This window comes from Equus quagga, chromosome 2 (genome assembly GCF_021613505.1).
Source record: "Equus quagga isolate Etosha38 chromosome 2, UCLA_HA_Equagga_1.0, whole genome shotgun sequence".
Classification (NCBI taxonomy): Eukaryota; Metazoa; Chordata; class Mammalia; order Perissodactyla; family Equidae; genus Equus; species Equus quagga.
The window spans coordinates 156,850,747-156,878,072 of NC_060268.1; the positions used below are offsets into that span (position 1 = coordinate 156,850,747).

Sequence of the window (27,326 nt, forward strand, 5' to 3'; positions counted from 1 at the left end):
GAAACAGGACACCAGGTTTACACAGTACACCACTACACACATTCACTTCAAGTTTTATTTTGCCTCTTGCATGGTCTTCAGACAGCTTTACAGTTGTTTTCTACAGGAGCTGAACTGTGATCTAAACAATCAATGAAGTGTAATTCCAACCTTAATAAATATTCATAACCAGAAGGTAACATAGCACTTTAAGATCCTAGAGTGATGAAGGTATAGCCTGGACAGCATAGTATCTGTGACCAGAAGACCAGCTAAAGTGATTACTAAAAGCCAAGATAAAGTCACAAGCAAACTTGCTAAAAATCCTGATTCCATAGGAGGTTGACCCTGAAATTTTCCAGATAAAATGCCAGAATTGTCCATTAGTGTACAAAACGTAAAGAGAAAATCAAATGACATTAAGCTGTTTTAAACACTATCTTGTACAAATCTTCCCTTCACCTCAGCCCTTGAAAACATACACTTGGTTCCAGCTTTCCAACATTCCATATATATCCTTCTATCAGTTAAAGGTTTTGCCTTTCTTCGGCCTCGGTTGAAAGTCATTATACCACTGGGTACAATGCTTCAAGACTCTCTCAAAGCCCACACTGATGGAACTATGAGGGAAAATGTTTCAAGTTTCCTTCTCCTTGCTCCTCCCCCCTCAGCTCAAAGTTAAACAGCTGATACAAATTGCAGGGAAGTAAGATAAAAAATACCGTTATGAATCTATGGAAAAGTCAGCCAGCCATGATGAACAAATGATTCCTGCAGATTACCTGCTAGCCTCATGCTCAGAACCCTTAAAAACACCAAATCTAAATTAAAATACATGAAGCTTTCAGAATCTATGGTTAAAGGAAAAAGGGTAACCGTAAGTCATTGGTTAAAGTGTGCTCATTCTTTTAAAAATTAGATACAAACATGCAAGAATTAAATACTCTGATTTAATAAAACCAGTAGTAGCAGGTCTTGAAATTCAAGGACAACTGATCTGAGGGCAAACGGGACCAATCAGTCCCTGAATGCTACTTGACATATATTTCACATGCTGACCTGCATTAAGGTTAATTTCCAGAAGTGACTGCACTTTGCAACAGATTGAGTCCTATGAAGTTAGGCTCTCGTACCCAAAGGGTCATGGCCTAGCCCTAGGTGGGAGGCACTTTAAAAATAATAAAACTTCTAAAAAAAAAAAAAAGACCGGAGTAAAGAAAGTCCACCTCCCACTGATTTACATTATTCAAAGTGCCATCCTGAACCACACTTTCATTTTCAAAAGGAAAAAAATTATAAAAACAGTAAACACAAAGGATAGTCAGGTTACAGCTAGTTTATATACACAAAATTTACAAGTTTGTAATTTTTAGGCTTTTGACACAAACAACTGCACATTTGTCCCTACAAAGCACAATATGCCTGAACCAATGGTCACTACAGGAGACAATTGGCCATGGCTTTACAAAAAGCAGGAAAACTGCCCCAAACCGAAGTCATTTATTCAGCTTAAACTATGCCACAACCATTCCACTTGGAATCTCTACCCTGAAGCCTCTAAAACTCACTAAATCTTTCTCCTCTCTGTCATGTCCCAAAAGAATGAGACATTTCATCCAATAAGCCAAGGAGGATGACAAACAATTTTGATTACTCTTAGGTGAGAAATGCAACCACACTGGATGCAGAAAACAGTGCTGACTACATTTATTGAAGACCCCCCCCCCCATAAGCCCATGTAAGAGGTCTTGGCACCTAACACAAGACCCACTAAAGAGGCCCACATCTGTGTCCTAAAGGATGTGCAGCAATGCTATCTTCTTCCAGCCAGCGAGTAGTTTCAAAGTGTGACAGATGAGTTTTCCACAGTCGTCTTCGTTTCCAATCCCAACTGGCTGATCTGTTGCCACTCCAGAGGCCGAAGTGTATGAAGACCCCACCACCCACCAGGTGAAGTTAAGAGACTTTCGGACAGTTCATAGCCACCGACAAATGTCACAGGCTCCGACCAAGTATAACCACATCCTTTGGAAATCCTTCCATTTTTGCAATTTCAAAACAGCCTAACTTGCTGTAAAATTCCAGAATTCTTTTATCATCTGGTCTCACTTCACAGAAAGCCCCCCGGGAGCCTAGAAATAAAACAAATATTAAAAAATGTAAATGTCACTTAATTCGTAGAATTATGGATATGAATTATGATTAATCTTTAATATATTTCAAATAGATCATAGGAGCTTGTGTATACTAGCCCCTAAATTTCTTACAATTGAAAAATTCATATTCCTATTCAATGAATATTAATATTCATCAACATTGAATATTGCAGTGGTACTATCTTAAGTGATAGATATGTTAACTAGCTTGAATATGGTGAGTATTACAGAATGTATTTCAAATCATCAAACTGTACACCTTTAAATATACACAATTCTTTTTTTTTTTTTTTTTTTTAAGATTTTATTTTTTTCCTTTTTCTCCCCAAAGCCCTCAGGTACATAGTTGCATATTCTTAGTTGTGGGTCCTTCTAGTTGTGGCATGTGGGACGCTGCCTCAGCGTGGTTTGATGAGCAGTGCCATGTCCGCGCCCAGGATTCGAACTGACGAAACACTGAGCCGCCTGCAGCGGAGCGCGCGAACTTAACCACTCGGCCACGGGGCCAGCCCTAAATATACACAATTCTTAATTGTCAAATATACCTCAATTAAAAAAGACTCAACAGTGAGTAAAACTCTTCCAAGAAAGAAAATCTTTTGCACAGGGCAGAGTCGATCACAGCCTATGTCACCAGCCAGTATAACCAGAATGTGTTGTATATTCTAAGACATATCTCATATACCTGCATGATTCAGTTCCAAGCACAACACTGAGAATTATGCTTTCTTCAAAGTTGTTTAAATTATCCCACAAAAGGGACACCAGTGACTCAAATGATATAAAGATGCAACAGTAAGTGCATTCTCATGATCGACAACCCTCTAATGAGGGCTCAACAAGCTGCCCATTTTTGTATTGCCCATGGGCTAAAAAGGTTTTTTTTTACATTTTTAAAAGATTCTTTAAAAAAAGAATATGCAACAGAAACTGTATGTGACCCTTAAAGCCTAGAATACTTACTAGCTGGCTCTTCACAAAAAAAGTTTTTATACCATTAATGTCAAAGCAAAGTATTTTTGAAGAGTGAATTTAGATGATAAACTCAAAAAAGTCAGCGACTCTGAATTCCTAAATGAGATTTCTCCCCAAGGTTCATTTACCTTTCAACTATCATTTATGAGTCTCCTGGCAAGATAAATATAACCTCATGTATTCATTTCACATTTAACTGGGGCTCAAAATAAGCATTCATAGTGTAAAAGAGCAGCATTTTTCAATGATTAATATACATGTAATTCTTGCACCACTAATAATTCAGAAGCCAAACCATAAATGGTGGGGAAGGGAATGTAAATTCACTTTTCTTTTTATACTAAAATATAGTCCCGTCCCCCACCTAGCCCAAACACCAGCAGCTCCACAAATAGGTACTCACCATTAGCCTTCAGTGAAGACAGGAGGCAAGCCATCATGCTTTTGGCTACACTTGGGTCAGTTACTTTTTTGTGAATATCCATCTTTATCAGAGAAGGAAAGTTGGCAAGGAAAGTTTCTGGCAACACTTCCTGCTCTTCATGGAAACTCAACATTATTTTCTGTAAAAATTAGAAAGACTCTCTTGACTGGTAGTAGCTACTCATTATATATCTATATCCCAACTAGACAACTCAGCAACAGGAAAAAGAAAGCAATATTTAATAACTTCAGTCATTATATAATTATCACATGCAAAATTAATTAGCTTATAAATTCTAGCTGAAGTGTTTTCACTTTTAAAAGCAGTTTCTTTAAATGTAATGGGGGATCCTGGATTGGATCCAGGAACAGAAAAAGGACATTAGTGGAAAAACTGGTGAGTGAAGTGTGGAATTTATAGTAATGATGGGTGAGGGACATACAGTATTCTCTCTGTAACTTCTGCAAATCTAAAATTGTTCAAAACAAAATGTTTTTAAGTTTGTACTGCTTGCACAAAAATGTGAATGTACCTCAAACTACTGAACTGCACACTTAAAAATGGGTAAAATGGTAAATTTTAGGTTAAATGTTTGTAAAGACACACTGGTAATTTTTTAAACAGTTATGTTCCTAGGCTGAAAACTGTAATTGTCACATATGGAACAGCAACACATCAACAGCTCAATCATCAGCATCTTGCAGTCAGTGTCAATGTAATTCCAAGTAAGTGAGGCCTTCCAAACTAGCCTTTTATTACCAGGTTATCTGGCTAGGGACAGAAGGTTAAAAAAAAAAAAAAAAAGTAATAAACTATAGACAGAATCTGAGTATACACTGGTGTGACAGAGAGGGGTAGAGAATTTCAGAAAAGGGGGAAGAGGAGCAACATGGAAGAAAAAGACAATGTCACAAATAAGAGTCCAAATATATGTAGTCATGCATCACTTAAAAACGAGGATATAAATTCTGGGAAATGTGTCAGGTGATTTCGTCATTGTGCAAAAATGAAAGAGTGTACTTACACAAACCTAGAAGGCATAGCCTACTACACTCCCAGGCCATATGGTACTAATCTTATGGGATCACCATTGTATACATAGTCTGTTGTTGAACAAACATCATTATGAGGTGCATGACTGTATCTCAAAATATTTATTGAGCACAAAAATTATCCTCAAGGAGGAACTATTTTAAAAAATGCGTATGCTGACATAGAAACCAAAATAATCATAAACTGACCAATGTGGAGCACAACACTTTTTTTAGAGGAAAAATTCACTGAAGTTGGGATAGGACAGACATATAACAAGTGCTCCTATCAGAAAACTGACTCTCAGAGAGGCTCACCTCTGTAATTTTTTAATTATAATGAGAAATGCATTACTGAGAAAGCAAGTTAGCCTCCTGACAACCAAGTAAATGAGAGATTTTAACTACCTAAAATTTCCCTGAGTACCCAAAGAAGAGACTACAACATCCTTAAGTCTGGTGCTTTGAAACAGGGAAGGAAAAAAAGCTTAATTGTCTATATTGTGTTTTTTGTTGTTTTTAAAGATTTTATTCTTCCTCTTTCTACCCCTAAGCCTCCCGGTACATAGTTGTGCATTTTTACGTGTGGGTCCTTCTACTTGTGGCATGTGGGATGCCGCCTCAGCACGGCTGGATGAGTGGCGCCATGTCTGCGCCCAGGATCTGAACCTGCAAAACCCTGAGCCACCGAAGTGGAGCGCACGAACCCAACCACTCGGCCACGGGGCCAGCCCCTATTGTGTTTTTACTTAATAAGTATTAAAACAACGCTTCCAAATCAAAAACTGTCCTAACAGAGGGAACACTGGAAAATGTCATGCTAAGAGTAAAGCCCAGGGACCGGCCCCATGGCCTAGTAGTTAAGTTCAGTGCACTCTGCTTCGGTGGCCCAGGTTCACTTCCTGGGCTCAGACCTACACCACTTGTTGGTGGCCAGGCTGTGGCAGGCGACCCACATACAAAAGAGAGTAAGGTTGGCACAGACATTTGGCTCAGGGCGAATCTTCCTCAAGCAAAAAGAAGACTAACAACAGATGTTAGATCAGGGTGAATCTTCCTCAGCAAAAAAGAAAAGAAAGAAAGAAAGAAAGAAAAAGCCCTAATTTATGACCACTCAGGGACACCAAAACAAACAGAAAAGAATAAGCCCTAAGAATTTTTTTCTGTAAGAAATTTAGAAAGCAGAGATTTTAAGATGATCTGCTTAATTTTTCAATTAAGTACTTTATTTTAAAAATTTCCATAGTATAACTCTAAACTTGTGTATTACCTCAGCCTCAGAGAGTTCTTTGTCACCATTTGGCTTGGTATACTTCTCCTGCATGAAGGGAATCCAGGAAATTTTACATTTTTTAATGAAAGGGGTCACATCTACAGTGCCCAGGGCATAACCACATATGCCATCTTCATCTTCTAGGACAAAGCAGTAATCCAGGCTGAGGGAAAGCAGCCCTCCTACTAACCTGCTCAGAAGAAAAGAGGCTAGAGTGAGTTTATGTTACTAACACAAAACTTCAGATTTCAGTGAGGTAAGGACCAATGCACTTGAATCACAACCTATGGAAACTACATAGGTTGTAAGAAAAAACTAAAAATATACACACATATTAATACTCCAATTTTATTAAAACTAAAGCAGGATTTCTAAAAGACTGTATTTCCAGTCATCACCTCCCCTCAACCTGATAAACCTGGCTATGAAATGTCTACTCCCAAATCCAACAAATTCAAACACTTCATCACATACTTGTCTCCAATAAGGTCAGGCTGACTTTGAAAAGGTAAACCCACTCCATCGTCATACATTTCTCTGCAAATCTTGTACACGGAAGCCTGAAAATACAATCTAGTTAAGCGATACATCAAAAAAAATGACAACAGAATTTAACAACATGACTCATAAGTCACAAGGGACTTCTAAGAGGAGGAGTAACAAAATGTCTGGCCTGTCATAAATATCACCTCTGCTTTGTTAAACAAAGATTTACTGAGTCATATTTGTAAAACCAGTACACAACAGTATGGTTATAGTAAACACTGAGAAGTACTTTCCAGGGGATAGTTTTAGGCACTAAGTAGTGGATTCAAAATCCAGCAAATTATGAGGTTAAGTCTCTATTTCCTATGTATTCAAAATGTTTTAAACATGCTATTGTCTTAAACAGTGTTGCTTTTTACTGTAGCTGATTGTCAACAGCCTGTAGACACTTCACAACCAAAAATTACAAAATACTAATATATTGGAGAAAATCAGTCAAGGACAACATATCACTTAGACACATAGACTAGTAATTCTAACTCTGAATATATTTCATCTGATTTTTTTTTCTATTTCTTCATTTTTCACTCAGCATTTTTTTTATTATTGAGGTCGTAACAGTTTACAGCAATGTGAAGTTTCAGTTGTACATTATGATTTGTCGGTCACCATGTAAGAGCTCCCTTTCACCCCATGCCTGCTCCCTAAAGCCCCTCCCCCTACTGACCACTGAATGGTTCTCTGTCCACGTTTGTTCATCTTCCACATGAGTGAAATCATATGGTGTTTGTCTTTCTCTATCTGGCTTGTTTTGCTTAACATAATACCCTCAAGGGCCATCCATGTTGTTGCAAATGGGACGATTTTGTCTTTTTTTTATGGCTGAGTACATTCCATTGTGTGTATACACACAACACCCGCCCCCCGCGATTTTTTTAAGGGAGGAACCAAAGAACTTAGCACAAGATATTATGAGTCTAAATGCCTTATGCTTTTCCTTAAATATATCTTCTTCTGTGTTCAGTATTTTAGTTAATTTCCTCCATCTAAGTTCGTATTTTAAGACACAGAACTGATTTTTTTAACCAGGGAGGTCAAAGGAATGTAGTAAGTGTGCACCATAACTATACACCAAGTCGGTAGGTAGACAATTACCTCATCTTTAGGAAAATATGGTCTGATAGTATAAACTTTGGAGGTAGGAGTCAATGGGGGTGGTTGAAAAAAGAGATCATTTGCCCCATCAATTGGCAGCAAACGCTGTGGAAAGAAAAGAAAAGGAGATGGATTAGGGTTGGGAAGATATCCATTTCTTTAAATGGGTGTGCACTGCAGATTACCAACTTAACATTAACTGGCTACTGCAGGCAGACCTAAAGAAGAGGGGTGGACTATGCTTTACTAACATAAACACCTCTTTGCTGGGGGAGGGGAGTGCTTCTGAATAGAAATTACCCAAACTGAGTTACACAGATTTAGTGGCATATTAATGGGGATTTAAGTTTACAGTAAAAAAAAATCTATTCGAATTATGACAAATCTACTTTTTTCTTAAACCAATCTTATATAGACCATCTCTCTACTAAAAGATGGCAGAACAGAATGTCAGGAGGAGAGGTTTGGTCTGAAGAGGGTTATCTGTCCAGGAGAAGCTTTATCCCCAAAGCAATGCGCTTCAGTTTGCTGTGCGCAGCAGAGCACCTGTTGGGGGGAGAAAAGTAGAGCACCTGAAAAGTCCATGAACAAATTCCAACATCAAAAAAAGCTTCATATTTTGTTCAAATGTTCACTAATGGACCGTTCTTTCAAGTTTTATTTATAAGTAATTAGGAAAATATCTAAAAGCCCTTTCACCATTCACTTGCATTATTATTCATCCTTTTTGCTCATGGAGTTTCCACTGGCAGACAAGCATGCGCGCATTGTGCATTGCGGGCGCAGATTAAAATGCTGTGCGACCTGCAAAGAAACAATGTGAAGTGTATACCTAGAGCCGCTGCGCTTCGCAGGCGCGGGGGGAATTGGCAGCATCTCCTTCAGAAATTACTGTGAAAGAGGAGGAAAATTTGATTTAAAATCCAGCTATGTTAACTAAATTGAATTTGGGACTAGAAAGCCTTCGGCAGACCAATCCTTCCAGCCATCTGATGCGCAACATAAGGATTCTCATAAAACAAAGAAAATGTCAATTCAGTTGTGAATTCATATTGATACCTGGAACTCTCCTGCTAGACCACCTCTAAAGGCCCAGGGTTCTTGGTCTCCAATTAAGAACTGTGCTGAAGAATGACTACGACACCCTGTTGAGATCAGATCCAAGCGGAGAACGTTACGAGAAAGGGGATTTCCTGGGGTCTCAAACGTCCAACAAACTAACAAACACTTTGTGGAAATAGCTCTCTAACAATAATAATCCAGGGTTTCAGGACAAGGCTGTGATAATAATATTTTTAAATTCATAATGGAATTTCAATACTAATGTTCCTTCCTCTGATTAATGAATAATCACTGTTAAGAGTTCTAACCCTTTCTTTAATTACTGAAAGGAAAGTAAGTCTCAAGTTTTCTGGGTCAAGTTTATATATTCCCTAGATATAGCTATAAAAATCAAGCCAGCTGCTTGCTCTGTAGTGAAATTACAGTAAGTATAAAGTGAAATGAATGATAGAAAATGAGACATTTTATTATCACAGCCCATGAAGGAATTAAACCTCTCTGAAGTCACATTTTACATTTTGAGGAGGGGTACAGGAAAGGGAAAAAGTAGGGGGAAAGGGTTAATCTTGTCAGAAAACTAAGATCAGAAGAATAAATAGAAATTGTTCAACAAGCTGACAACAAAAACACAATGAGACCTACATTTTTTTTCTGACAAGGAAAATCCAAATTCAGACTTGGTTATTAATAATACCAGTCTGACAGATTTCTGAGAATTAAGGAGCGCAGACTGATGCTCCTAATTTGTCCAAAGCTAAGACATACTGTTCTTAAAAGTATGACAGTATTTGGCTCCTCTGATGGACCATTATCATCTCAGCAGTGCAATGAACACATGAATGGAGCAGCATGCCTCAAGGTCCAGAAGTCAGCATTAAGGTCACCACTAACCAACTTCACAGGCAATAAAGGCAGTTAACAATAAGAGATAAAGGCAAATATTTGGAGGCCAAATCAAAATCACCTGTCTAGTCTTCTGACAAGATAAAGCAGCGCAATATAGTTCTTTTCCATTTGAAGACAGCATTCTACCTCCTGTTCAAGTTAACAGTCTCATCAGTACAAGATATAGTGTGCTAGTCAGACAGTCCCAAAGCAAACCAATTTTTTTTGTTGACAATTCAGGCCCATTAAGAGATTATATCCAGGTTTGTCATTTTTTAGGGGTAGGGGTACTTTTAGAAAACATATATAATGTAATATTTGTAAAATAAATATGCAGTAGGGTCACAATTTAGGCTATGAAGAGAACCTGCCCCATTCCATAGCTCAGTGTAAATTTACACTGCAGAAAAAACTATACTTCTCAAACTTTAAGATCAGCCAATTTCCCCTACCCCCTACTTTGAGACTACAACATAACTAGCACTTCCAACTATACAATAAAAAGCTGCATGTACGAAGAGCTGTGTAAATGAAAACATGGTTAATGCCTCAGTCGCTGCGCAAACGTGACTTCAGTTCATGCCTACTGCCCTCAAATCTACCTGAGCTACCCCACAGATAGAACCTTTCAATTTAAACTAATTAATCATGACGCGCTGTGAACATCTGCCGCTGTCCATCCAATAGTAGTAGACACTTGTGCTGAGGATTCTCCCATCTGTACACAATGGGGAAGAAGATAATAGAAGTCATTAGTAACCAAAAGTACTGCATAGCCACATTCTTTAAAGGACTGAATGCCAGCTGGACTGGAGAGAGGAGGAAAACAGAGTCCTAATCAGTAACTCCCTGAAATTACTATGGAACCATGAAAATATTCTCCTTGTTGTGAGCTTTGTGTAAAGCTATGTGTATGCTAAGATGATTACTTAAAACTTTTAAAATGCTCTGACCTTGAGATTGTATAACCGCTGTCTAACACAATTTGGGAAAACTACCTCCATAATTGCACAGTACAGAGGCACAGCTTGAGAGGAAAAAGGAACAATACTGTATATAATCAAGAATTTAACTTTTAATAATTCTTGAATTAAAAACTGGATATCAAATGTTTTAAGCGATACTTGATCAAGCTCAATAATCCAGATTTCTTTTTGGAAATTTAAGATTTAAATCTGTATAAAGGTTAATTATAATTCCCTGGCCGGGAGCCTGGAAGGCAAATGCTGTCATCCAACAACCAATGCAGAGGTTATTCCTGAGCCTAAGAGCAGACATTCATCACAGAGAAGAGGTATCTTGGAGCCTTTTAACAAGAGGAGGTTAAAACCTCTCTTCTACCTCTTGTGCTATATATACAGGAACTCAAAGTTCCACATTTTCAAATTAACAATCAGAGACTCTACTAAAACTGCTACTTAGTTGTATCACAGGAAAATGATTATTTTTTAGTATATGAGTCCAAAAATATATAGGCTGAAAGTGAGAAATCTCATTGCTACTACTCCTAAATCTAAGCTCACAGTGTTTTGCACATCTATTTCACAACCAAGACCATGTAACCCATCATAGTATTTGTGACTACTATGAAAACTATGACATGTCAGTTAGCCTTGCTGCCTGCTGTGTGCAAGTCAGTCCATTACATATTCCTTATAGCTGGATTGAAAACCTGAAAATAAAATGAGGTCCCTGGAGAAACTTGGCCATGCTGGTGCTTTTTACCAAGTCTGAGAATTTCCACAAAAAATCACTGTTTTCAAAGGAGACATACAGAAGTCCATTTAACGAAGCAGAGTTTTTAGGGGACTACAATTTCCATCCCCTGCTAAAACCAATTACTTGGTAGAGGAATAAAGAAAAAATCATGTGAAATAATACCAAGTAGCACCAGAATAGCCTACCGCTAAAGCTCGCATGCGCACAGGGCTGGGAGGATGGCTTCCTCTTGCCAGGCCCCTTAGGTCATTTCGGCAATTATTCTGTTAAACACAGTATTAATGTTATCGAAACACAGCAAGCAGCAGAGAGCTTACAGAGTCACAATTCATAGTGTCTCATCTCCAAATCAGACAAAAGTGGTATACAGGGTTCCATCCAGGAAGCATTCAGTCAGAGCAAGTTAAAGTCAGTACTTTCTAACACATTTTCAAGATATTTATGCTGAATTAGCCCAAGGGAGAAAAATCAATAAGCTCGATGTATTTACTGAGACTTGCATTTCAACTCTGCAACAATGGCTACCCGTCTGAAAGAAATCTAGGCAAAGAATTTAAACAGAGTTGGAAATTCACCAATTCCCTAAATGTTTTTCTCCCTGTGGGATAATCTGTCTTTTGTTTTAAGTGACAATACATCTGAGGAGAAGAGATTATTCCTGGTGCACCTACCTAACCACTGTACAAAAGACTTCACCATAGACATTATACTCTTGATATCCCAAACATAGGAGTACATGTCATAAAGGATTGTCCTGTTGGCACAATTGGAGAGCCGAGTGAACATTCCCATCACTAGTCCGCACATCTCTTCAAACTTGGCTGCTCGTGATCGCCATTCTTCAATCTATTGAACATCAATAAAAAGACTCAAAAAATTGCAAGCTTAACAAAATAATCTAAAACACAGTTGTAGACTAAGCTGTTTATGTTGTCAGGTACCTGCAATTTATCCTAAACATTAAAGAATCACCACGCTCAAACTCTGTAAACTAGCAATGAAAGTCGGTCTCCCCAAACTGACAAACGTTCCTTAAAAAATCAACTTTCTCTTTCTTTCATTCCTAACTATACAGTCAAACTGTGGAACTGTATGTACCAGATTCAGAGAAGTCCACATCCACTTTACAGAACACATTCTAAGATATGATCTATTTTCTGCCAGTTACCAGTGAACTCATTTAAGACCTCCTCCATATCATCAGCAAGGGGACCCATCCAGGCTACAGAAGTGGGTAAATCAAGCATACTCACTTTTTCCGAGTCTTTTCCTTTGCAATTGACGCTGACAACACTGCTATTTGCTCTAAGCCACTGGAACTCCCGTAACATCTGTGCTCCTTTGGGTCCATGCTCATAAGGAAGGTAGAATAGGTCAGCAAGTAACTGCAAATCCTCCAGAGTCACTGGTTCTGCAGTGTACAAAGGCTTTTCATTCGGACCTGGCACAAATTGCTCCTTGTTTGTCTGTTCATCAGTCTGCATCGGGGCAATATCACTAATACAATCTTCCTGCATAGACATCTCTGGGGATTTTGATTCAGCTATGCTCTCTTTATCAGTATCCATTGGTTTCAGTTCTTCTGCCATTTTAGCTTCAACAATTTCAGTTAGTATTTGATTGTCATTCTTGTGGTCTGTTTCTTCTTGTTTTTCTACTACCATGTCCATGGGTTCCTCATCTGGCTGTTTCTTTTCTTCTTCCTTTGTCAGAGCTGTAGGGTCACCACTCAAGGCTGCACCCTGGCTCATAATGGGCTCCTGGTAAACTGTTGTAACTACAGTTGTAGCATTTAAAGAGGGTGCTGCAACTAAGGGTGTCCCATCAACTACACTTGCTTTAGCTCCACTGTGTGCGACCTGCCTACCTACAAAAACAAATTGCCACAAAGGTAATCAGAATTAGAAATAGAACAAATTCCAGAAATGTTTTCTTCTTCTTATATCTCTAAGCAGAACCTCAATTTGAGATTCCAAATAATTTGAGCCCTGAGGAAAAATGCACTTTCTCTAAACCACTGGGGAGACGGGGAAGGAACAGAGAAGAAACAAATGATGAACATCCCTAAACATGCCAACACCTATTATTATATTCTCTTTTGAAGATCTACATTTAAAAATACTTAAATAATTATTTCAAAAGATATTTTTTTTAAAAATTAGCATTCCATCAAAAGAAAAGCTATTTAAAGACCTAAAGTAAGATTTTAAAAACCCTATTCTCTAGGTCCCTACGTTTCATTTTGCTTGGTGGACCTGAGGTAAAGCACATCACAAATGTTCTTTATGACTCAACCATGTGATCCAACCCCCTGAGAAAGAAAGGCCAAACTCACTGCTGTACTGATGAGGCACGCCAAATTCCTGCAACCATTCTGTTAAAGCTAACTTTAGAGCCATCTGTGGACTATAGAGTACATCAGTTTCAATATCTTCATCACTGCCTTCATTTTCTAACTTTATCTGGATAGATACAGTACTGTCTTCACTGTCAGCTGCAAAAGAGAAACAGCACAAAAACAGTTTCGATTACAAAAGCCTCCTGACAAGTGAGAGGAACAAGTGCAAAACACTAGTTGTTACAGTACAACCAGAGAAGCAGAGAACTGGAACAAGAACAAACCTTAAACATAAAAATGGAAACATGACCAAGACCCTTAACTGCATCACTTCACCTAGAATAGTCATCTAAATGTCATGCTAAATGTAAAATCCCAAGTGAAATAAAAACCACTAATTTCACAATCACTGGAAAAGTTATTCATAAATGTCCACTGAGTAGCAATTATTGGGAATGCAAGGTTAAAGGCACTATGCTTTCCATAAAGAAAACATTCCGGGTGCCAGCCTGGCAGCTTAGTGGTTAAGTTCATATGCTCCTCTTCAGCAGCCCAGGGTTTACAGGTTCGGATCCTGGGCATGGACCTACACACCACTCATCAAGCCATGCTGTGGTGGCATCCTACATACAAAATAGAGAAAGACTGGCACAGATGTTAGCTCAGGGCCAAACTTCCTCACCAAAAACAAAGAAAAAAGAAAACAAAACATTCCCAGGCCTGGCCCCATGGCTAAGTGGTTAAAGTTCTACATGCTCTGAGTCGGCAGTCCAGGTTCGTGGGACCAGATACCACACGTGGACCTACTCCACTCACCAGCCATGCTGTGGCAGTGTCCCACATACAAAAAAATGGACACAGATGTTAGCTCAAGGCTAATCTTCCTCAAGCAAAAAAAGAGGAGAATTGGCAATGGATGTCAGCACAGGGTGAATCTTCTTCAGCAAAAAACCCACAAAAAACAAGAAACATTTCCTACCGTTCAGGGACTTATAACTTAATGGGCCTAATTATGAAAATCTAATGGACAAATTAATAAACGCCTTGAGGGGAGGAAGGGAAAAATCAACAGAAATCCCGCATAAGAGCACAGGTAATAAGCACATAATGAAGTTCTAAACCAGGATACTGGTAGACAAAATCAAGCCTGAAGTCTCTTTTTTCTTCTGAGGAAGATTAGCCCTGAGCTAACAACATCTGCCACCAATCCTGCTCTTTTTTGCTGAGGAAGACTGGCCCTGAGCTAACATCCATGCCCATCTTCCTCCACTTTATATGTGGGGTGCCTACCACAGCATTGCTCGCCAAGTGGTACGTGCAAACGTAACTGCTGCGCCACTGGGCCAGCCCAAGCCTGAATTCTTGAGCTTGGTATTCAAAACCCTCTATTACTTAGTTTCCCTTCTTATTTCCCTGCACACAGCCCAGTTTGGCTAATGTCTACTCCTCTTTAATGTGCCTTATGCTCTGCCTCAAAAGAGGCAGAAGCTAAGTACTATGTACACAGAGGGGACTCGAGATTATATCCCTAATTTTGTGTTTTTTATTGGGGAGAGATGGGTGACAATGACTGAGCCTTAAAGAGAGGCAATAACTCAATAAACAGAATTTCAAGTAGGGATACAGAATTGAAACAGAAGACAATTATACAACTATATATCACCAAGCGTAATAATGTGACATTTCAATTCTCCTAAATGGGCCAAAATTCAGATTAACTTCAAATTTTCAGTGTCCAGTGTTTTCACCTCCAGCCCACCAACTCTTTAATGCCCAGCAAACTTTACTCATACTTTGACCCAGTTTAGGTATCCCCTCCTCTATCATTTCTCACCACTTTTGCTTAGCAAAAGTAATCAATCCTCCTCTGTGTTCCTGCAGCACTTTACATAATTATCTCAGCACTTATCATTACTATAGTATAGCTGCCTGTATGCTTTATCTAACACCAGACTATGTTTTTCCAGTAGGGTCTACATTATTCTTTGCATCCTTAGCACCCAGGAAGATGCACTTGCCACACAGTAGGTGTTTAAATGTTAATAAATAAACAACTAGCTAGCATTCTCTTACTTAGAACTAAATTAGTACTTTTTTTTTTTTTTTGAGGAAGATTAGCCCTGAGCTAACTACTGCCAGTCCTCCTCTTTTTTGCTGAGGAAGCCTGGCCCTGAGCTAATATCCATGCCCATCTTCCTCTACTTTATATGTGAGACGCCTACCACAGAATGGCATGCCAAGCAGTGCCATGTCCACACCCGGGATCCGAACCGACGAACTCCAGGCCGCCAAAGCGGAACATGTGTACTTAACCACAGCGCCACCGGGCTGGCCCCTAAATTAATACTTTTTCATAAATAAAAAATCAGTAAGCCAATGTCTAAAATGAGAAAATGTTCCATAAATGTAAGCTGAATCTAAATGATACATGAAGTGACTCATATAAGAATATTTAATCAACCAAAATATCTCATTTAATAAAATCACCTGAAAACATAAACTGAATCAAAATAATTCTAGGGATAATGGGAACACTAAAAGACTACCTTGTCTAGTACTTAGACTTCAAAGGCTAAGACACATTTTAAAAACAAACAACTGAGGCCAAGAGGTTATTATTGTCCAAAGTCACTCAGCCCTTCTTCTATCATACACATATCTCATTCATAGGCCTAAACAACACACCTTAAAAAAACCTCTTAAATTGTAACGACAAAGAAATGTGCAGTTGCCAATGCTCTAGTTAACCCCAGCTCCCCTCCCAAGGTTGCTGGTTAAGTAGTCTACTTACTCATCACTACATCTTTTCTCACTCCATTCATGTTTGATTTGTACCAAGTGGCAAGGGTGTGGATAGCAACATAGTTGGCTTCAAATTCACAATTTGGATTAGTCAAGACTCCTTTTAACCGTGGGATGAGTTCTGTGGATCTTCCTTTGTATGGGCCCAAAAATAGTCTCTTCTGATCATAATCATTAGCATGAATATTATCCCAGATTACTGGAGCTCTCTTAATAATCTTAGAAACCTCTTCAATGGACTCTACTGGAATTTCTTTAGAAACAACTTTGGGACCTAGAAATAATAACCACCATTTGTTAAAAGACCCTCACATCATTCTTCAAAATATACTGCATATAATTTTTTATTGTACTTTCCTTGTTATAGGCATACTTTCTAACAACTTTTTTTTAAATAACACAGCAACATGTCTTTTTACTCAGTTTTTACTGCCCTTCCCCCCGCCATATTCCCTTAGATCAGATTTCTAGAAACAGACTTAGTAGTCAAAAGGTATGAATATTTATGGTTTGGGCAAGCTTCCTCAAACTGACATGTTAATAAGAAACAAGTTTTCATGCAAACAATTTCTTTTTCCATTATAATATAAAGCATATCCTCAATAAGACAAATCCCAATTAACCTCAACTCTGGAAAGGGTTCTGCCCTTAATTCTTAGAATAAAAGTTAAGACAGCTTGTTGATTACTAGCTGTCAATCTAGCATGACAGCTTTCATTTTATAAAACAGAACAGTCTTGTAAGGGCTAGGATCAATACCCTTCAGACCAGTTTTGTCCAGATTTATTATTTAGCAGTAACTAATATTCAGATTCACTGCAAAATCCTCAAAGATGTTTTTTATACTAAGTGAAGATTGTATACTTTGTAAAGTAAAAAAAAAAAGTATCCAATTAACTGGAACAACCAATTTCTCTAGGTCCTAGTTAATTAAAGTTTTACCATATAAATCTTAAAGACTTACCTGTCCAAAGCACCTCAATTCCAGGTAGAAGCTTTTCACCCACAGTCCTTAAATAAGGTGACTGAGACACATTTGGATAACAGAAAGTGCCACAATATTCTGAATGTAGAGGGGAAAATTAAGTACAATAATCAGAAGTAAAATGGTTATCAATTTTTGAACGGGGAAAAAAATGTCTACCAATTCTAAATTCTTTTCATCCAAAAAGGCCTCCATGGCATGCCCCAAAGGAAGTAAACTCAAGTGGATAGTTCATTCAAGAATCAATCCATTAAAAAAATCAATGCATACAATCTGATAGTTCTTCCTCCAATAGTAGTACATATCAATCCTTATGATCGTACAGTCATTAGAAATACAAGTTTACTAAAGAAATAACTGGAATTTTTTTTTTTTTTTTAAAGATTTTATTATTTCCTTTTTCTCCCCAAAGCCCCCCGGTACGTAGTTGTATATTCTTCGTTGTGGGTTCTTCTAGTTGTGGCACATGGGACGCTGCCCCAGCGTGGTCTGACGAGCAGTGCCATGTCCGCGCCCAGGATTCGAACCAACGAAACACTGGGCCGCCTGCAGCGGAGCGCGCGAACTTAACCACTCGGCCACGGGGCCAGCCCCAATAACTGGAATTTTTAGCATAATTCTACATAATTCTGAATTGCCTAAATTTACCAGAATGTAGAATGAGTTAACATCGTAACATAAAGAAGGCAACAGTATGCCCGTGGCTATTAGTACTCAACTGCAACTAAATTATAATTTACAGTGAATTAATTCCCAGCATAATCTTATTAAACATTATTTGAGCACTCATGTAGTATCAGACCACTGAGACAAGGTTCATGACTCACAATACTCTAAGACAGACGTACACACAAAGTTAAATAAATTCAGTCTAAAATTTCTTACAACTATAGCTTATTTATGTTTTCCTGAACAAGAAGTCTGAGGAAAATTTCTTAAAGGTGAATTTTGAGAGGTAACTAAAAGAGACTAAGACATTTTCACTGAAAGAAACCAGGAAGGGAAGAGGAAAAAAGGAAGTGAGGGAGTGGGAATTAAGCTGTCTATGCTGACTGCTGGAATTAAGATCCCAGATGGGAGTGAGAGGAGTGAAAAGAATACAGATATGCAGGGGCAGAAAAAAGGAACAAGCAGGAGGAAATGAGCAGGGACTAAGTTAAAAGCAGTGTAAATTTGCTTTTTTCTAGTTTTCATTTTGATTATACTATCCCTCTTTTCATCTTAAAAATGTAATGCTCATATACTTCCAGTCCCTAAAATTTCTCCAGTTTAAGATCTTGAGAAATGTCTTCTGGAAAAAGAATTCCTACCTTTATACAGCAAAGGGAGGGGGGGACAGCACAATAAAGCCCATACATGGTGAACTGAAAGTTATATACTTCAAGAAGACTGACTAAATATAAAGCCATTATATACAATACCTGTGGGACAGAAGAGGAAAGTTTCTGGCTCTCCTAGGTACTGATAAATTTCATTTGTGATGGAGACCTGGGCATGAGCAAAAGAACTGAATACCTCTTTGTCTGCTGCACACATATTATGGTCAATATCATCAAAAAGCAAGGCAAATGACCTGCACCCAAACTGAGAAACCTAGGAAAAGAAAAAAAACAAGAGAATTATCTTGAAAACAAGATCCTTTACCAGCTCATTTTAAGAGTAAAAAATACAGCATTCCAAATATTGAAGTATATACTTAACAGTGATACTCAAAAAGTCAAATATTTTCCTCAGTAGAATGTTCAAAGCCTAACCTATTGTTTTTACATCTAGAAAGTATGGGATCCATTTTTCATTTGGGTTTGAATGTAATACACCAATATGTTCCAGCAGTTTCCTCAATGTGGCCTATCCTACTTTCTTGGTTGTTGATTATAGAAGTACAGTCAGAAAAATACAAAAACATGAATGATAAGTAAACTCAAGATATGAAAAACCCAGGCCTGTTCTAGTCCCAAAAGGCACGTTGATCCTAATTAATCCCTTTGCACATAAACCTAACTAGGCAATGAATCAGAAAGAACAACATAGTAGAACTTAACCAAACAGAAAAATAACCCATTAAAAGCTTATTCATGGAAATTTACCTACCTTAAAATTTTTACCAGCCATTTTAATGCCACCAATAATATAAACCTTTGCCTAAAGAAACATTATGTATATAAAAATCAGCAAACTTACTTTACCAAAAAAGACGTGCAGCATTTGTGTTAAGCAGAATTTAGACTCCAATCAGGTTCACCAATAGCTTACATGTTTACCTACTAGGTTTTTCTTCTCATCCTGGGGAACTAGCCAATCATTTCCAGACTGAATTATCTTTCTTGTCCATTTAACTGAGAGAATTGATATCTAACAGGTAAAACCCTCTGTTTCTATAACCTCAGTCACAAATTCAGTCAAGCACCCAATAATATATAGTTTTTCAGAATGTGATTCTGATCCACTTATCACCTGGACTCTGAGATAAGTCCTCACCCCAGGTCAGTATAAGAATCTCTGGGGGGGCTGGCACCGTGGCGGAGTGGTTAAGTTCGCGCACTCCGCTGCAGGCGGCCCAGTGTTTCATTGGTTCGAATCCTGGGCATGGCACTGCTCGTCAAACCACGCTGAGGCAGCGTCCCACATACCACAACTAGAAGGACCCACAACGAAGAATATACAACTATGTACCGGGGGCTTTGGGGAGAAAAAGGAAAAAAATAAAATCTTAAAGAAAAAAAAAAAAAAAAAGACGACTTTCTGGGAATGGAGCTTATTAGCATTAAGTATCATATCTAGGTATTCTTTTAAGGCAGTTCTTATGCAAACTGGTTTGAGAAGCACTAGTACCTCCACCTAGTATCCCTCTATCAAAAGCATTAAAGTAAAAAGTTTGTATAGAAACAAAGAAGTATGACTTTGGTTTCTTTTTAACATCATAAAAGCAACTCAGAAAACCTTTAGTTGCAAGGACTGATTCAAAAAAAATAACAAAAAAGTAAGGAAATTACCTGGTCCAGTTTGCGTTTCAATGTAGATACTTCCTTGGGGTTAGAAAAGGTAATATCCAATCCAGGTGAGATAGCATAGATGAACTCTATCTCATACTCCCGTGCAGCAGAGATGAGAGTCATAAGTTGCTCTAAAGAACAGAGTCCATGTTTTTAGAAAGCAGCACAGAAAACTAAAAGAACCTTCACCATTCAACTGAAGGTAAGAGGTCATTTTCTCCATTACAATGAGTCGAGAAAGAAAAAGTCCCATAAATTTTACAAGTGTCATGTCCAATGTGACAATAGGCTGTACAAAATGGCACAAACCTGATGTGATTTAATGTCACCCTAAAATCAATAACGCATTCTCTTCCTTTCATTATCATTTCTCAAAAATATTGAATTAATCATCAATTTTCTTACAGAACATAAACTATTTTTATTTCCTATAGTATTTGAGAGGTATGTTTTTGCTGTCTCTGAACAACTGAAATTCCTAAATAAATCAATCTATGTATAACTACTTTATAATTTGGAAGAAAAGAAAAAGACATTCTTAAGAACCAGGGTTAAGTGATGGCCTTAACAATCCTGACCCCTCATCTTTCTAACTACAGGAAAAATATTCACTACAGATTTTAAGTTTTTAAAATGTGATAGACAATTTTCCTAAGTGAAATACTATTCCTACCACAGGATATATCTTTAAATAACTTTCAGTGGTATCTCAAGATAGTCATTTGACTATATTTTGATTATTGACCACATTAAATTTCATTACCAGAATCACCAGGAAATAATTAAGTTGAAGACATACTTAAATTATATAGAGTAGTAAACAATAACACTAAATGGAGATGGGCTAAGTTTTAATTGCTTCTTCACAGTATAAGGAAACTTTTTGCCTTCAGTGCCTTGGCTGGGCTCTGTAACAAAATATCTTGTTAGCTACATGTCTATACTATTTAATTCCAAGTATGAAAATGTTTCCCCATTCACTGAAGTCCCCAAAGAAAAGCACCTCATGTCTAATTTACAAAGAGGTTCTGTGATGTACTACCTTATTTACAAATTTTATGTAACTAACCCAACATAAGAACACAAGGATGGTTTGTGATGGCTTTTCACTTCAGTACGGGCCTGGACTAGTGAGGTCTTTTTTATTTTAAATAAAATCAAGTAATCAAGCGGTCATGACCAAGCCATACTTGACCCTGAAGCAAGAGGATCAGTTAATACCAATCCCATACTGATTTAAAATTTTGGAATTTTGTTCATGAATTTATTGCATTAATTTTGGCTTAAAAATTGCATAAAACATTACTTATCTTGATTATTGATTTTTTGGAGTCCCTTAAAATTTGCATCCAAGGCAGGTGCCTCACTTGCCCTGCCCTAGGCCTAGCCCTGCTTCAGCACCTTCGTCCAGTGGCCTACTGTTCAGACCACTGCAAAAGTCAGAAAGCACAATTTACGACCACAGAACAGTCAGACTAGCATAGCCATGAATCACACCCTAACAATGCATTGTTAGCACTATTCTTTCAATCTGCACTAACTCAGTTACCAGATATAAGAAAAGGAAACTATCTACAAAGTGAAAAATTAAATACTTAATAAAATTCTTGTACAATTACATTCAAAATAAAGCTGTTTTCTTCACATATTCTGAATTTATGGATGAAAAAGAAAAAGATTACCAGCTTCCTCCACTGAATACATCTCTCGCCAAAACATCCTATGCTTGTAGTCATCTTTGGGGGCATACAAGTATGTATTTAATTCCCATTTCTGGAGCCTTAAGGGGAAAGAAAATTACAAATGTATAAGCAGGCAACATATACAGGCTGTAAATCTCAATTTCTTCTTTTTCTTGGAGCACCTCCATCTCTTAAAAAGCTAAATATATTCTGAGGCAGTAGCTTTTAACCTTTTTGTAATTAAATATTACAAGGAATGTCAACATGTTAAACAGTCTTAGGTAAAAACACAACAGCTCTGGGTAAGGCAGGTGAAGCCCAAAACCTATTCAACCTCCCCAGCAGAGCCTGAAAACCACTGGCCCAGGTGAAGAAGAGGTAAAATGCCAAGGTAAAATAACTTCTGCAGCTGAGAACCATCAAACTGCACCTGGCCCATGCAGTGTTAGTGTTTCTTCCAACAGGAAATGTTAATGGTTTAAAGACTCTCCTTTCATATAATAAAAATTTACCTTCTAAAGAGTTCTTTTCTCTGTTCCATAACCCAAGGTCTTCCATAAAACCCTAGATTCAAAGTAAGAATGAAGTTATTTTCAAGTTTCAAAATGTGGTCAACTGTTTATTGAGAAAACCAGGTTACTAAACAATTCAATCCTCGTTTTGTAAAAAAAAAAAAAAAAAAAAAAGCACAATACACCAAAATCTGAAGGATATTTAGCAAAACATTAAGGTGTCTTTGGGTAGTGATATTATAAGGTGATTTTTATTCCCCTTTCGCTTAGGTAAATTTTCTGATTTTTCTACCATGAACACTTATTACTTATGTAACAGTTATTTAAAAACAGCTAAACATCATCTCTTTTCACTGCCAAAAAACACCAAATATATTTACATCTAACTTTTTATTATTTATTTATTTATTTGCTGAGGAAGATTCACCCTGAGCTAACGTCTGTGTTAACTTTCCTCTATTTTGCATGTGGGTCACCACCACAGCATCGCTGACGAGGGGTGTAGGTCAGCACCCAGGATCCAAACCCACGAACCTGGGCCGCCAATGTGAGCGCATCAGACTTAACCACTACACTACCAGGCTGGTCCCTTAAATCTGACTTTTTAAAAGATTATCTCAATCTTACAATGGGAGAAGCAGAAACAAAGTAATCCAAAACTTCTAATAACAACAATTACTACCTAGGAGGGGAGTCAAACTGCTTTGGGGGGGGGGGGGGGGGGAAAATAAACAAGTAAGGCAGGGAAAAAATCAGGAACAGAGTAAAAAAGAATCTGATTGACTTAATTTTATGATGACTTTTTTTTTTAAGTTCCTGATATAATAAAAGAGACCAAAAAAAAATGGCTTAAACACATTCACAACAAATTCAACAGTGGAACTGGCCAAACAGGAAACTCTCAAGTAATCTCAATTCCAGAGCAAAGATTTCAACAAGTCAAAATTCAGAAGGTGACTTGCTCCAGAGTGTTCTAGATGGGGGCAAAGCACTAGTAAGGCACATTGCAGGAAACAAACCTGCAGACTGCTTATTTAAGTAGTGGTATAAGCACCAAACGGGTATTTGGAGCGCCCTCATGTGCTAATCACAGCTTGCCTAACCTTCATTCTCCACCTGTCTCAGTCTAATCATCTGCGGGAGATAAGGACGATCTCTTAGAAGTACCATGAAGATGGTTAAAATTACATTTTGAATACAAAATGCTCTACACACACAAACACAAAGTCTACCCACGGGACTAATCTAAAACTGAAATTTCTGAAATGTATTAAGTTCCAATTTCTATATAGTATGGTTTACTCTGCACCACAATGACAGACCAAAGAAAAATTCATTACATACCAATGTATGAAGCTGTAGCACTTTCAATCGTGACCATTCAATGTTACCCTCTCCTGGGCAATTTAAAATATTAAGTAAATTTTATACCAGTCTTTATAGCTTTCTCAGAACACAGCATTATCATTTTCCTCTTATAGGAGTAGGTATTAAACTTCCCTTTAGAGCTGCTTCAATACAAAAAAGAAACATTTTTCAAGTGTCTAATTTCAACACTTTAATCTTCAGTAACCCTAACTTTGCTCTTTGAGGGTCAGGTTCATGGTTTCGGGTAAGTGGCACCACAAAGAGGAAGCAGTGCTGTTACACGTGAGTTAAAACCAACAAAGGTTTTTGAGGGAAAGAAAACAAATAAAAAGGAATCCCAGTAATATCTACTGTATTTCCTGCCCTCCACTTTAGGAATGGTGCCAACTTAGAAATTAAAAAAAAAAAAATCTGGTGCTCAGTCACTAAGAAAATATATAAGGGAATGGCAAGGAGGAAGAACAACAGCTAAGAGACAACTTAATTCTCTAAGAGTAGTTCCCTTTTAATGCTATTCTGAAAAACAAACCAACTTATTTAAACCACAACCAGTTTTTCTCCACAATTACGAAGGTGTAACGGACAGGCAAGTTTCCTTAGACTCACTCTAGCCTAGCTCTAAAATTTCTATATCCCAAACACTTTTTCCCCACCCTCCACCCCAGGATCTTTGATGACAAAATACAGACTCTTTTTCTAACATCTCCCTGCACTCAAACCAATCCAATAAATATATCAACAGATAAGTTACACAAAGCAATTATGTTTTTATAAAAATTGACTCCAAATACCTAAGTAGTTTTCCACTCTATCTTCCAATTCTGAGAGACAGTTAACTTTGCTGAACTGTTTCAATCCTTATTGTAGCTGCAAATTAGTCTGTTCTCCCCTACAATTAAACTTTATCTAAAATACCATAACCACCACCCATCTCTCAAATGAATACTCCATATATGCTGACAAGACTGGAAAAGCTGAAGCTCTCATCCAAGAGGGCAACCCTTCTTTCCTTTTCCATACTTTTTTGGTCTTTTATAAAGACTAATTTTTATGCAGTATTACGCCTATGCATACCATTACATATAGAAAGATAGAATCAATAAAGTAGACAGCCAGGAAACCCTCGGGTCGGGCAAAATACTCAGAAAGTTCAAATATATGCTGTACTCGAGGAAAGAGCAATAATGTAACTGAGTCATGCTTCCATAGAATGCACGGCCGAATACTTGTCCATTATATTCATAAATTGTGATACAATCTTCTGGTCATTTTCCCCAACTACGAAAAAAGTTTATCATCCCTTTTAAATGGAAATAGGAAGGGAGAAGGTGAAAAGGGCATTTTTAAACCTGTTCTGCAGTCACTAAATTAAAATTCCGTATCGCAGATACTGTTAAAGCCAAAGCTTCATTCCTCAGAGGTAAAGCACAGTAATTGGCAAAGGGCAATTTACTAGGCTGCAAATGAATCTTCAAATGGTGAGGGGTGGGGACTGGCCACCAAAAAAACTAAGCTAAGAAAAATCTGTGAAACTATAGACTAACTGTGCTTCTCTTCACTCCGGGACTACAACAAGCCAACAATCACATCTGTGTGGGTTGATTTTTTCCAACGGGTGGAAACAGCAGCACTACACACGTTTTTCCATTTGAACAAAGACCACCCTAGGGAATAAGATCCCAAGGTACACAGATACACAACGCAGAGCCTAACACTAGGATCCTTACCAACGCCTCCGCAGGAGCATGCCTGGCTCAAAGCCCAAAGCGGGTGGGGTCAGACTTGTTAATAGCCAGAAAGGAATTCGACACCGTTCAAGAACCAGAGGGGAGACTTGCCCACCGTTCCACCTCTCCTCCCATTTTAGCAAGGTCAAATTTCAGACCCAAGGGAGTGCGACACTCTTTTAGAGTCCCCTAAAGCACCGCCGCCACCTCTCCGCACACCCCGCCCCCCACCCCGAGACGAGAATGTGTTAGTATTGGGGCGAGAGGAAGGACACTTCCTCAGCCCGCGCCAGAGCGCTCACCTTCCACCACGCCACACAGGAACCTCCGAGCCCCTCCTGCTGCCCCGGCCACCGCTGCTCCCCCGGCCCCGGTTGCGTTGTCTTCTCCAGGGGCCGGAGCTGCCGGAGGCTCCAAAGATGCCCCCGCGGAGGCGGCAGGGTTGGAGTTGAGCTCGCTCTCCCGCTCCTCCAGCGCCGCCTGGCTCTCCTTCTGCACCATCCTCCTGCCCCCGGCTACCGCCACCTCTGCGGGTCCTCCTCGGCCTCCGTCCGTCGGGCTGCCGGCCCGGAGCCCTGGAGAGGACCTTGGCTCCAAACGCGCGCCCCTCTTGCTCCTTCCCCTCCCTCTCTGCCCTTCCCCCACCCTCTCCGCAGGGACCCAAATGCCCGGATGAGAAGGGCGGCGGCACTGGAGCGAGCCCTTTGTCAGCCTCTGCCTTAGCCTAAAGCTGGGGAGCTGGAAGCCTAAGCGGAGAGCGAGGGCTCTCAGTCCCCGGAGGCAGATGGCCAAGGCCTCTTCTCTGGTTCTCCGTTAGACTCTGTTGCCCTCCCAAGAATCAGTTGTCTCGCTGTTTCCTGCCGAAGCCCCTAGCTCTCTTCTATCGCTGCCTCTACCGCCCGCTTCCTGTTTATCCGCACTGCGCCTGCGCCGGAGACCGGCTCAGACCGGTCCCCTCAGCCCGGCTCCCCCTCCTTCTTCTGGGCTAGCCTATTGAGCTTCATTCGGTAGGGGGAATTAGAACCGAGGAGCCGCGAAAAGCGGAAGGTAATGAAGGCAATGGAATGTACCATTTATGCTCGCCACCCTCCTGAACAAGCCAAATGCCCTGGAACGGACCATTACTCCACCCGAAGAAGGGGAGTATGGGAGGAGGCGGCAGCCGACTGGGGCTATAGGGCTAAGGAGGGGGAGGGTGAAAAAGAGAGGCGTTTTCTCTCTCAAAGCGCAGGCGCGGAAACGAAGCCCCCTAGTTCTTAAAGAGATAGAAAGAACCTGACCTACTTTCTATTGAGGTTCTTCTAATAGGTTGGCTGATCCAGGCTTGGTTCTGTGAAGGAGGCTGCTTCCCCCAAGGAGCTCCATTCCAAGGAGCTCAGCTCACCCCTCTGCCTTGAATCATTTTCCCCTACCCCCAGCTTGGCGCTAACCCCTTTTAAAAATTAAGTCATTCATTCATTTCTTCATTCAGCAGACACCTATTGAGCTTACCTTGTATTGGGCTCTTGGGTCACTATGAGCTCACAGTATGGTGGTGGAGACAAGCGAGTACACACACAGTCCCTACACGGTATACCTAAGTGTTGCAGGAGCTCAGGGAAGAGGCTTACTTAATCCTCCTTTGGGGAGAGTCGTGGCTTCACTTTTGAGCTGGATCATAAAGGATGAGTAGGAGTTAGCAAGACTGAGTAGCGGGGAAGAGAGGACAGCTAGCCAAGCAACTGGACCAGAACACAAATGTAGGGAGGGGTGAAAAAGCCTGGCTTGTTGGGAA

At 39.1% G+C, this 27,326-nt stretch overlaps 1 protein-coding gene across 2 annotated transcripts; it reads right to left on the reverse strand.

Annotated features, from left to right (window-relative positions):
- Nucleotides 1-41: 41 nt before the first annotated feature.
- Nucleotides 42-26,469, reverse strand: OGA (O-GlcNAcase). Of its 2 annotated transcripts, none has more exons than XM_046652301.1 (16): nucleotides 25,855-26,469; nucleotides 22,458-22,509; nucleotides 21,946-22,043; nucleotides 20,264-20,394; nucleotides 18,692-18,863; nucleotides 17,250-17,348; nucleotides 16,275-16,559; nucleotides 13,481-13,639; nucleotides 12,399-13,012; nucleotides 11,817-11,991; nucleotides 8,539-8,624; nucleotides 7,480-7,584; nucleotides 6,313-6,398; nucleotides 5,836-6,028; nucleotides 3,514-3,673; nucleotides 42-2,111 (listed from the first exon to the last, which is right to left on the reverse strand). In XM_046652301.1, exons 1-16 carry the CDS (start codon nucleotides 26,051-26,053, stop codon nucleotides 1,975-1,977), a joined length of 2,751 nt encoding a protein of 916 aa, XP_046508257.1. In that variant the 5' UTR covers nucleotides 26,054-26,469; the 3' UTR covers nucleotides 42-1,974. The 2 variants fall into 2 exon arrangements, with proteins under 2 accessions (XP_046508257.1, XP_046508258.1); XM_046652302.1 differs by lacking the exon at nucleotides 25,855-26,469 and adding an exon at nucleotides 23,802-24,165.
- Nucleotides 26,470-27,326: the final 857 nt, after the last annotated feature.